The sequence below is a fragment of the Platichthys flesus genome, chromosome 15 (assembly GCF_949316205.1).
Source record: "Platichthys flesus chromosome 15, fPlaFle2.1, whole genome shotgun sequence".
NCBI lineage: Eukaryota > Metazoa > Chordata > Actinopteri > Pleuronectiformes > Pleuronectidae > Platichthys > Platichthys flesus.
In genome coordinates this window covers 17,212,294-17,224,496 of record NC_084959.1, presented here as the reverse complement: position 1 = coordinate 17,224,496, position 12,203 = coordinate 17,212,294, and the positions used below count along the sequence as shown (strand labels likewise).

The 12,203-nt window shown below is 40.7% G+C and overlaps 2 protein-coding genes across 2 annotated transcripts; one reads left to right on the top strand and one right to left on the bottom strand.

Moving 5' to 3' along the window:
* Positions 1-71: 71 nt before the first annotated feature.
* pho (phoenix) lies at positions 72-5,209 on the bottom strand. The gene is made up of 5 exons (XM_062405425.1): positions 5,016-5,209; positions 4,649-4,934; positions 4,433-4,560; positions 3,628-3,670; positions 72-3,543 (listed from the first exon to the last, which is right to left on the bottom strand). Exons 1-5 carry the CDS (start codon positions 5,186-5,188, stop codon positions 874-876), a joined length of 3,300 nt encoding a protein of 1,099 aa, XP_062261409.1. The 5' UTR covers positions 5,189-5,209; the 3' UTR covers positions 72-873.
* A 600-nt stretch (positions 5,210-5,809) lies between these two features.
* Positions 5,810-10,059, top strand: c15h11orf54 (chromosome 15 C11orf54 homolog). Its single transcript, XM_062405424.1, has 8 exons — positions 5,810-5,969; positions 6,092-6,190; positions 7,484-7,557; positions 7,662-7,763; positions 7,891-8,067; positions 8,379-8,528; positions 8,605-8,721; positions 9,690-10,059. Exons 1-8 carry the CDS (start codon positions 5,903-5,905, stop codon positions 9,861-9,863), a joined length of 960 nt encoding a protein of 319 aa, XP_062261408.1. The 5' UTR covers positions 5,810-5,902; the 3' UTR covers positions 9,864-10,059.
* Positions 10,060-12,203: the final 2,144 nt, after the last annotated feature.

The window sequence follows — 12,203 nt, the reverse complement described above, 5'->3', positions numbered from 1 at the left end:
TGACTGGACTCGCCACTTCCGGTTAGTACCTTCAAAACAAAACTGAAATGCCATATAAATGCAATATCAAAGGATGATAAGAGGCAACATGTCTTTTTCAAAAATGATTTGTTTTAAAATGTACACGCACATAATCCTGTACTATGCAGGAGTCCTCATCATATTGTATATTTAAATGTAGGAAAATAAAATGCTTTTCTTTCTTTCAAAATATACATTTCTCAATGTGTACAAATACATAATGTTGTATTGTGCAGGAGTAATCATATTGTTTATTTAGATGTATGAAAATAAAAGTTTTTTCTTCTTTCCAAGACATACATTTCTCAGTACGTTCATAATCCTGTATTGTGTAGGAGACCTCAATATATTTAGATATAAATAAAATAGAAGACAATGTGTATTTTCCCCCAAATATCCATTTCTCAATATGTAGGAGGTATATAATCCGTTACTGTGTGTGAGTTCTCATCATATTATATATTTAAATTTAGCAAAAAAAGGCATTTTGTCTTTTCAAAAATATATTTCTCAATATGTAAACATATACAATCCTGCATTGTGCAGAGGTCCTACTAATTTGAACATTTAATGTGGGAAAATAAAAGGCGTTTCTCTTTTTTCCAGAATAAACATTTCTCAGTAGTTTCTCAACAGAGAGTAAAGTTAATCTCAACTCAAAAAAGGTTGAAAGGAGCGTTCGCAAAACGCTTTGATAGAAAACAAATACATTTAAAAAACGTCCCTGTGAAAACGTCACCACTTAATAGCCTCATTTACATATTTGTCCACATTCAATTAAAAAACACAGAGCTTCCTGTGAAAGATACAAAAGAGGTTTTGTGTGCGATGAGAATAAGTCTCCTGATCAAACTACTGATCTGTGTAGAAGTCCTCACTTGGATCATAAAGTTTTGTCTTTGCCCGATTGTTTTTCTTAGTTTTCTTGACTCTCCCCGCCTCAGCTAGGACTCCAGGAGTCTGTGCAGACTGGGAGACATGGTGAGCCATGTTCCATGTTTCCTTGCTGGTTTTGGCAGAGACGTCACAAGACTCTTCAGCGCTGTGACCACTACTCTCCTTTCCGGCTGAGTGAGCGGTCGTCGGTTTGCCCTTCTTCTTGAGTGAATCTGAGCTGCAGGTTTTCACTGGAGCTCCTCCTGATACCACACTGTCAGTGGCAGGTGTCGGACTCTCTTGTATCACATGGTCCGGCACAGATTTGCGCTTTTTACACTTCTTCTTTCTTAAAACCAGAGCCTCATCAGTTTGAGAATACCCCGCTTCGTTCGCACTTTCTAATCTTTCCTCGGCGGTCACCAGCTCACTTTCATTTGTCTTCGATTTCTTTTTTCTCTTAACCCTCGTCTCAGTGGGATCAGGCAAAGAACTCTCGCACATTTCATTCGGCTCTTCAATATCCTGCTCACGATATTTCTCCACACTATCCTCCACCTCTGACACCTTTCTCTTCTTTTTCTTCTTCCTGGCCCCATTATTCGATTCCTCCACATTTCCAGCCGTTTCTGCTGATTCAGTCTCTGGAGCACCAGCGCTGACACCAGGCTTTTTTGCGGCTGCAGAGTTTGAACGAGGCAAGCTTTGTTCCTCGTGCGTCTGAGCCTCTTTTTCCTCTGCATCAGCAACGAGGAAGGAAGAGGTCCTCTTCTTTTTCCGCACAGACACTGAATCATGGCTTTGTGCCACAGCGTCCTCTGAGACAGCTCTACTAAGTATTTCACTCTTCTTCTTCTTTTTCTTTGTCACAGATTCAGCATCTCTGTCATCAGAGCCTTCCTTTGTTTTCTGGGAATGATCTGCATCATCAACCTTTTCTTTTTTGTTAGGAGTGCAATAAACATCGACATCCTCTGCGGTGCTTTCCCTCTTCTTCGTCTTCTTCTTCTTTTTTGTCACAGGTTCAGCATCTCTCTCATCAGAGCCTTCCTTTATTTTGTGGGAATGATCTACATCAACTTTTTCATTTTGGTTAAAAGTGCAAGAAATATCTACGCCCTGAGTGGGGGTTTCCCTCTTCTTCTTCTTTTTCTTCCTCACAGACTCAGGAGCTCTGTCGTCTGAGCCTTCCTTTGTTTTCTGGGAATGATCTGCATCATCAACCTTTACTTTTTTGTCAGGAGTGCAATAAACATCGACATCCTCTAAGGTGCTTTCCCTCTTCTTCTTCTTCTTTTTCTTTGTCACAGGTTCATTATCTGTCTCCTCAGAGCCTTCCTTTGTTTTGTGGGAATGATCTGCATCATCAACTTTTTTATTTTGGTTAAAAGTGCAAGAAATATCTATGCCCTCAGCGGTGCTTTCCCTCTTCTTCTTCTTTTTCTTCATCACAGTCTCAGGAGCTCTGTCGTCTGAGCCCTCCTTCGTTTTCTGGGAATGATCTGCATCATCAACCTCAGAAATGCAAGAAATATCGACCCCTTCAGAGATGCTTTCCTTCTTCTTCTCCTTTATCTTTTTCTTCTTCTTCTTCTTCTTCTTCACTGTACTTGTTTCAGTAGTTACATCATTAGACAAGCTTGAATCTGCATCATCTTTGGCTCCAACTTCTGTGTCCTCCTGATCAGCTGAGGGTCGCTTCTTTCCATGCTTTTGTCTTTTCTTTTCCAAAATGGGTTCCAATTTTTGTAGAGTAGATTCTATATTTTCCAAACAATCTCCTGTTTTCTCGAATTGTCTCCCTGACGTCAGAGGTAGATCGGAAGTCATATTCAACGCTTCTCCATGTTCTTCCGCATTTACAATCTTTTCTTCTTTCCCTTTTTTATTGTTTGTGCATATCTCACCATCATCCGTTAGTGGCTCTGAAACAACGCTTGCCTTTAACTGCTCTTCATCCTGAACACCGCTTTTCCCTTTCTTCTTCTCCTCCTCGCCACCATTCACAACGTTCTGTGTGAGTGATGGCTGAGACACCAGAATGTGTCTCTCCTCCTCTCTCTCTATGACATCATCATGTGATAAGTTCTCGAGCTCGTCACAGGTCTGCGTCGCCGGAGGCTCTGCTCGATTATCCTCCGTGGGGCTGGGAGTCTCTCCTGCCTCCATCTGGGAGAGATCATCTGTTACAAAATCATCAGCTGGGGGCTCTGTTACATTTAGGGACGCTTCTCTGTCCTTCACTGTATCTTGGAGTCTTGGACTTCCCTGTAGCTCAAATGGATCACAATACGTAGCATCGCTATCATCACACACCTCCTTTTCACTTTCTTTCCCTTGACTATGTTTCTCTTTTCCTCTGGTAAGACATCTCTTTCTTGTTGGCGTGTCACTATGGGCCAGAATGCTTTGGGAAGGACCTTCACCATCAGAGTCCTCTGTATGTGACAAAAACCCTGTACTCATTGATATCAACGCTTTGGCCGGTTTCTGATGTCGCATTGTCTTTTGTCTTCCTTGTGAAGCTTTTTGACCTTTACTTGCGTTCCTCTCATGATGATTCACGTTGCTGCCTCTCGTCACCGGAGCTTTCTTAGGTTGTGAGCGCTTTGTTTTTGATGGCACAAAAACAAAACGTTTCTTTTCCTGTAAGATGACAAATGCTAAATTAGTTCACACTGCTAAAGCGATTTGAAATCTATTCTTTATTTGTGTTAACAGGAATCTTACCACCACTTTGCAGTCCACACTCTCTGACCCTTCTTCCTCGTCCCTATAATACAATGAGTAAAGCACGTTTTATTTGCATGAATAGCAACATTGAATTCAGTTTAGAACATAAATTAGACCAAAATAAAGGATAAGAGGGAGTAAAACCTTTTAAACTAGATTTGCCACCCTGTGGTTGTATGCCTCCATCACAGTGGTGTTAATTTGTGTCAAATTTGAAAAGATTCTTTGAAATAACAGCTTGAGAGATCACAGCGACCTTAAGCTTTGGACCCAAATGTAATTACCTCATTCTTGTACAAAATTTTAAATAGTGCCCTCGAGGTGTTCATTAGATATTGTGTTCACAAGAAAGGAACAGACAGACAACCAGAGAAAAATATTGTCTCTGGCTACTGGCTCACAACAGCATGTAGGCACAAAAATAATGAATAAGAAGAACTTATTGCCTTTTATAAATACAATGAAAAGCCAGGTTAAATATGAAGATTTATATCCACACTTTGAGCTCCAATGAGATCTTCTTGTGGACTGTTCACAGCTTTAAAACGGCAAACTCCCTCATCAGTCATTAATAGGAACCAAATTTGACAAATATTTTTAAGCCTTACATTAATTATGTGTAACTGTTCGCTGGCATCAATCATTTTAAAAGGCAAAGAAGGAGACTGATTTTGCTGCAAAGATCTCAGTCTTAGGAGATAAGAGTGTGTATCTGGTAGTGTTCATGCATTTAAGCTGCTTTAAAAATCACACTTCTACCACACATGCAACTCTACATATGCCTGATTATTGCTAGACTTACACTGACAGCGGGGATATGCTCCCCCCTTCCTCGTCAACTGTCCGTAAGGATGAGGGCAGACCATCTCCTCCATGACGACCCCGCTGCAGTTCTTTGACACATTTAAAGAAGCCTCCCATCGCATTATACTGTAAAAAAATTAAAATAAAAGCGTTCAGCGCTAACTAACAGGATTTATTACAACAGGTATCAAAAGCATATGGAGGCAGTGCTTACATGAAGGGCTGTGTTGTGCTGCACAGATAACAGAGCTCTGTGCCTCTTCTCCGAGAGGAAAGGGAAAATGTACTGTGGCAGCTTGATTGTCTTTCTCCTCGTCCCACGCTTCCTATTGACAGTTTTGGACTTTCCATCGGAGGAGGAGGATGATGATGAGGAGTCTTCTTCCTCGAGCTGTCTGATGGATGCTGGCACTGATCTCGGGCTGTTGGGCCGCTTACTTATTGCACTCTCAGCCTCAGACGCAGGTTTCTGAGTTATGAACAGGCTGTCTCCTGAGTCACTGAGGAGACACAGACATAGTCACAATGCAGGATGCTACAGGAGCCCAGGAGCTGATTCCTCATGGGAGGGACATCCTTACCTTTCTGCTTCAGATACTTGATCCTGTGTGCTCTGTACCGCCAGATATCGAGAGATCTCATTCACATAGTCTGGAGGGGACGTTTCCACTGCAAGGTGGCCAGACTCCGGCGATGGAGCTTCTACCAAACCCACCGACTGAGAGAACTCCAGAGTTTTGCGCACTCCTTTCATTGTGGAGTAAACCCATGTGTGTACAGGAGAACCAGGAAGTGATTTTACCCACGTGACTCGGCATATGACCAATCAGGGAAGAGAAAATGGCAGAAGTGACAGATAGAAACATGAGGGTTCACTCTTTTCTACTTCCGCTTTCGACTTCACCGATTCCATACAAATAATTTTCTCTGATTAAACCAATGAACGTGACATATTCATCCACTGATGAAGACCGTTTCATGAGAGCTCAGGAATACGCCCTGAACTCAACGGCTTGATAAACAATGGAATCAAGTTATATATATATATTGCAAATTTGTTGCTTATCTTGTTAGCACAAGTTTTGATTTGTGAGCACTAGTAATTATCTTGTCTGCACAAAATACACTTTAAAAATAGCTTTGCGGATGGATTGTTTAAATAAATTAGAACATTTACATTTCTATAAAAAATATATAAATATAGCCTATAAAACATACAAAGAAAAGATAAATTGTTTGTACTGGCCTTATAAGTTATTACAATTTTAAAAAATTAACAGAATATGTTTATTAAAATGAAGGGAGTTAACTCAATTCATAGACGATATAGGATAGGGATTATCTTGCCAGTGTTTTCACTCTTTGGTTGTAGTTAAACCACACTGTAGCGGGAGCCGCTGTGTCAGTGACCCCCCGCCTCCTCTACTGCAGCGTTACAGTCTGAGGAGACTCACCAACAACTGGAGTCATGGCAGAAATCCGCAGAACTGAGAGGGTCCAGCTGCACGCTCCACATCTAGAGGAGCTGCGTGTTGGTAAGAGCTCAGATCAAACACACACACACACACACACACACACACACACACACAGGCAGCGGTCCGGGGTTAGAACAGGGTGTTCATTAAAAATGGGGTCATGTGTTTTCTGCTGGTTACAGTACTGCAGGCAGGACTGGAGGAGAACTTTGCCGAAGTACTGGTGAGTGTTGTGGAGTGTCCAGATCTCACCAACGAGCCATTCCACTTCCCTGTCAAAGGTAAGAACACACCCCTACTACTACTACTACTACTACTACTACTACTACTACTACTACTACTACTCCTACTACTTCTACTATGAACCCAGTTTCATCCATGTCTCAGAGCACTGTCTGTAGCCCCCCCACCTCCTGTTGCTGCTTTGTAAACCCATCCAGCTGTTCTGTTCCACCTGTTACTACAAAATGCTCAGAGTTTCCAGCAAAAACAAACTTGCAGAGGAACAGAATAAATAAACTTCATAAACTGCCTCTGTGAATCTGACACGTATGTACAGGAGTATTTATGGTTTATGTTTCATGTGTTGAAATGTGTCTATTAAAGTCCAAACTCTACTTCTACTAATGCTTCTACAACACTTATTTAATAAACAACGGTCTGCACAACAAACTAGATTTGACAGATGTGAAAAGCCTCTAGTGAACGCCTCACATGTGCATTTAGTTTGCTTCTGTTTGATACTTTGTGAGGCATGAACTTTGAGTTGTTGTTACATTGCTTTTCAGACTTTATATTGAAACTAGGGCTGCACGATATATCAAACATTTATCGTCATCGCGATATCAACATGCGCGATATACACATAGAAGAGATGTGCCATGCATTCACGCTCTGCATATCAATATATTTGGCCAATAATAAATTTACTATAGTCAGAGTCGGAAAGGAATAAGAAGATAACAGAGAATTAAGAACCGCCTGGAAAAGTAACAGAACACACATTGACTCAGCTGCTCTCTCTCTCTCTCTCTCTCGCTCTCTCTCTCTCTCTCTCTCTGTCTCTCTCTGTTTGCATGTGTCTCTGTCGCTCTTTCTCAGACTCAGCTATTGTCTCTGACTACTCAAGTTTAAATCTTAATTTGGACTGTTTATATTTATTTATCTATATTTATTTATTTAAATTTTTAAGTCATAGCATCATCGCAATATAATAACCTTATCGCATGTTTTCCGATTATCGTGCAGTCCTAATTGACACACTGACTAAGCAAAGAATATTTATTTGCGTAACATTAGGCCTCGCAGATGTGCGTCATGTTTATTTATCAAAGCGGATTTATTTGTCAGGGACAGATACCCTTCACACAGACGGAGAGCAGCTGTCCATAGTTTTTAGAGGTTTCTAACAACGTTGGGATAAAAATAATTATTGATGAGAAATATACAATTAGGCACAAGTAAAAAACAAGAATGTCGCTGAATTAAGAAAGATTTGTTGGCTCTTTTAGAAGTAGCGGAGTTCGCTGTTACTTTCAAGATTTCTCTTGACATCCTCTCTCCTCATATTAAAGGCCTGTGCGGAAATCCTCGAATCACTGATGTGGGCGGTGTGCCATACCTGGTTCCCTTGGTTCAAAAGCACAAGGTAGCTTCTTCTGTCACAAAAAGGGCAGTGTATGCACAAACTACATGGTGATAACGTGAAAAGAGCTGTAGTCACCCGACCTGCTGTGTTTGTCCCCCTTCCAGGAATACAACATGAACACTATATCTAAAGAGCTGGAGCTGCCGGGAGCGTTCATCCTCGGTGCAGCGGCGGCTCCCTCCAGGATCGTTGGAATGAACGCAGAGGTTAATTCACCTAAAATACATCGGTGGTGAAGGTGTTTCATGAAGCTAAAAACAAACGTGGATTTCCCAGCAGCGAGCCATCACAATGTCATTGCAACCAGTTTTTCAAATACTCTCTTTCCCTCAGCTGGTGCCTGCAGTTCTTACAGAAGCGGAGGGGAGGCCAGCAGTGAACAGCAGTTACTACTCCTCCATCAACCCCGCTGACGGCCAGTGTCTGCAGGAAAAATACAGTGACAAATTCTCCGACTGCAACTTTGGACTGCTGGGTAATCTCTACGCATGTGAGGGGCAGCCTGGAAAGGTATTCACTCGCATCCTGGTAAACTAGCTCTGCAGCTCCTTGCCTCGGAGAAGGAACGATGGTGCTTGCACTGCAATTCCTTCAAAAATGCATGGTCATTATTCACTTTGTTTTTTTCCGCCAATAATGAACTTTCTGGTTATACATGAACTTAAAAACCATTATCTAGGAGTTAATAACCAAGTTTTAATGCATGAACTTAAGCCCTGTCATCACTGGTCCTATGCTCCTGATGTTTGAAAGATAAACATTAACAAAAGGACCGTGTCACACTGACCTGCTGTGCCATTGCCACCCGTGTGCCTCCACAGGTCATAGAGGTGCGGGCGAAGAAGAGAACAGGAGTCCACAGTCTCGTGACAGCCTTGAGGAACACTCTTGAGGGACACTACCCTGATAAATGCATGGCGCTCGGAGGAACCTTCATCATCCAGAAAGGGAAAGCGAAAATCCACATCATGGTAAACCACGGATGTGACACAGAAAACGTAGGACTGTCAGTTACGTGTGTCGACTAATCTACTTGTGTTGGCCTAGCCGAGAGAGTTCTCAGTCTGCCCCCTCAACACCAACGATGAGGTCAACAACTGGCTCAAGCACTTTGAGGTCAGCGCTCCGCTCATCTGCCAGTCGGTGCTCGTTTCCAGGGATCCGGTGAGTAAAGAAAAGAGTGTCGCACAACAGTGACAGACCTGGTGTTAACATCCTACTGAGCTGAACACAAGTGGTCTGACTAGAGATCCGATCACTTTAGGAGGTGATATGGGAGGCATGTGGTCATATTTGTTTGGCTGTGTGAACCATAGATATATATATATATATAATGGCTAGATGTCTCGGCCAACGGAGTCGAACGTCCGCACATGGCGGCCATCTTGCCACAGGTAGCTCGCTCACCCATAACATTGTGCTGTAGTGGTCCGTATTTTTTAAATAACCATGATTTGCTCAATTTTCTACAGTTTTTTAAACGGTTTGGTTTGTTATAAACGTTAGAGATGTAGTTAGGACACTGCATACTGATGATTAATTATGTTTTGTTTTTTTTATTGAATAATGTTCTATATAGGTACAAGATTTCCCTTTACAAATATACATCAATAATTATTTTATTTTATTTTATTTTATTTTATTTAATTGTGTTGGTAGTGGTACATTAAAAAGTTAATGTACCACTACCAACACAATTACATTAAATTACATAATGAGTGATGCTTTTCTTTAAGTGGTAAAATCCGTTTTTGTGGCACAGTCGCTCCGCCGACAAACACACAAAAACACATTTACCTTTATATTAGACTCAGTTGTAAAATGAAAGACTGGGTTAAATCAGGATAATTTGATTCGAAACACAAATTCATATTTAGATACAGTATGAAGCATAGAAGTGAGATCCAATCACAAGTGGACACAGGAGACACATTCAAGACACAATTTAATGTCAGATGTGAACACACTTACTCACCAATGTCCACTTGTGATCAGATCTCTCAGGACAGATGTTAATACCAGGTCTCAACGGCGCCACAGATGAAACAAGATAAGTTTGTGGTGATCAGAAGTGCATTTACAAACTCAACTGTTTTGTAAAGTGTCTGTTCCTCTGATTGCTGTTGCTTCAGGGTCTTGACCTGCGCGTGGAGCACACCCACTGCTTCAGCCATCATGGAGAGGGTGGCCACTACTACATCGACACCACACCCGACAGTGTGGAGTACTTGGGCTACTTCATGCCTGCAGAGTTCGTCTACCGCATCGACAGACCCACAGAGACCCACGAAGTTGGACGAGACTGAAGCACAAGAGGAAATTCATTCATGAAGTTTGCGACATAACATCTCTTGATAATCTAAATGTGTTTTATTATGAAAATGATTAGTTGACATCACGTCCAAAAAATGTTCCTCTTAAATCCCATTTTCCTCAAGATTCTTTGAAATTTCTCCTCAAACAAAATCACTAAGTTTCATGAAATAAAAACAACAAAAATTATTTTGCCTGTTTTTTTAATGACTGCAGAAGTTAACAACCACATTTGTTACCTGTTAATTGCTAGTTTGGTACTGTTTTCCAGGCAGAGAGGGAGAAACAAGCATTTTGCATTGTGTTAAACTAACTGTTGTATCCACATTGTATTAATACAGTGATTATAAAAAGTTAACACACCCCAGGTTGTTGTGGTGTAAAAAAAACGAGATCAAAATAAATCATATCAGAAGTTTTACAACTTTAATGTGACCTGTATTCAGAACAATTCAGCTGAAAAACAAACTGGAATCTTCAAGGGGAAAAGAATGATAGTCTGGCTTATAAGTGGGCTCACCCTGAAAGCAATACTTTGTTAAAGCATCTTTTGAGTTTATGACGCAGTCAGTCTTTGTGGGTAGAAGTCTATCAGCATGGCACATCTTTACTTGGAATCTTTGCCAACTCTTTCTTGCAAAAACGCTCCAAATCTGTTGGATTGCGAGGCAGTCTCCTGTGCACAGCCCTCTTCAGGTCATCCCACAGACATTATTTGGGATTCTGGTATGGGCTCTGGCTGAGCCATTCCAAAACTTCCATCTTCCTTGATCTGGTGAAGCCATTCTTTCGTGATTTGGTGGTATGCTGTGGGTCGTTGTGCTGATAGGTGAAATTCCTCATCATCTTCAGGTTTGGAACAGAGGCCTGAAGGTTTTGTGCCAAAATTGACTGGTATTTGGAACTAAACATTACTCCCTCCAACTTGAATAAAGCCCCAGTTCTACTTCTACTCTCCAACTTGAATAAAGCCCCAGTTCTAGCTGAAGAAAGACATTCCCAGAGCCTGATGCTGCCAGCACCATGCTTCACCGTGGGTGTGGTGATCTTTTGTTGACGTGCAGTGTTGTTTTTGCACCAACCATGCCTTTTGGAATTATGTCCAACAAATTCAACCTCGATCTCATCAGACCATAACGTTCTGCCACATGCTTTCGGGAGACTTGATGGAAAAATAAGAAGCTGAACTGATATGTTTTATAAGGCCTTGGAAAAATTGATACCTTTTAACAATGACATCCCTGTGATGCATTGTAGGCTCTTTGCGGACATTGGCTTTCGCTGTAAGATGAAACTGAGTTAACTGAATAACAGATTTATTTATGTATATCATTTTATTTGGGGTTAATCAGAGTCACTTTAATTGATTGCCGGCGTGATTGATTAATTCTGAACACAGCCACGTCCCAATTTATAAGAGTGTGAACACACATATGAAACCCCCATTATTGTATTGTTTTTTTTCCCTGAAAGATTTCAGTTTGTTTTCCAGTTGATTATACATCAAAACAACCGAGCATTTTAACAGGGGTGTGTAACCTTATTACATCCAATCTGCCAAGGAGGTAATGTTTTCATCTGTTTGTTTGTTGTTTGATTGGTTTGTAAATGCGTTTATGCAAAAGCAATGGGATGGATTACCCGGAAACTTGGTGGATGGTGCATTTTTGTTGCTGCATGTTTTAATGGATCTTAATGAAGAATAAAGTGGGTCATTTTTAGAGCACTGATGTTATGTTGATGCATGCATTTTGGTGAAAATCCAAATAAAGATCCGGATCTAATGAATGTAAATGTGGTTTCATAAGGAGAGTGTTGGGCCTAGTGGTGGTATGAACTCTTTTTTTATTTATTAATATATTAGAAGAAGTAAGTAATGTAATTAGTTAAGTTGGAACTAATAAAGCTACTTCACAGTTACTTTACTTTAATATATAAGAAGATAAAAGATAAAATATTCAGTAAACACATCATATTTTCAGTATTTTAAAGTTCAATGATCAATGATGAATTTAGTGATATGTATTGGTGAAGTTGCATGTTGCAGCTGAATATGATAGGGAACCTGTGGCAGCCTTCAGGTGTCATAACAACTCAAAATGTTTTTACTTGGTCCAGTCTGGGCTTCTGTAAAAAACATGACTGCCTCCGTAGAGAGGACCCACTCCAGGTGTAAATATAAAGTATTTAAATATAAAGGACCCATTTAAGGGTAAAGAAAACAACAATTGGTACAATTTAGATGAAAAACACTAGTGAAAACCTAAGTATTATTATTTTATATTCAATTTCTGCCAATAGATCCCATTCTTTAAATTGCATTCTGAAATCAG

What these genes read in the sequence shown, in the direction of transcription:
- pho (XM_062405425.1), bottom strand. Translation starts at nt 5,188, where the DNA reads ATGAAAGGAGTGCGCAAAACTCTGGAGTTCTCTCAGTCGGTGGGTTTG. An exon ending in CAAGTATCTGAAGCAGAAAG is followed by an intron (nt 4,935 to 5,015) that starts GTAAGGATGTCC and finishes GTGTCTCCTCAG; the next exon opens with TGACTCAGGAGACAGCCTGT. An exon ending in GTGTGGACTGCAAAGTGGTG is followed by an intron (nt 3,544 to 3,627) that starts GTAAGATTCCTG and finishes GTCATCTTACAG; the next exon opens with GAAAAGAAACGTTTTGTTTT.
- c15h11orf54 (XM_062405424.1), top strand. Translation starts at nt 5,903, where the DNA reads ATGGCAGAAATCCGCAGAACTGAGAGGGTCCAGCTGCACGCTCCACAT. An exon ending in ATTCCACTTCCCTGTCAAAG is followed by an intron (nt 6,191 to 7,483) that starts GTAAGAACACAC and finishes CTCATATTAAAG; the next exon opens with GCCTGTGCGGAAATCCTCGA. An exon ending in CCTTGGTTCAAAAGCACAAG is followed by an intron (nt 7,558 to 7,661) that starts GTAGCTTCTTCT and finishes TCCCCCTTCCAG; the next exon opens with GAATACAACATGAACACTAT.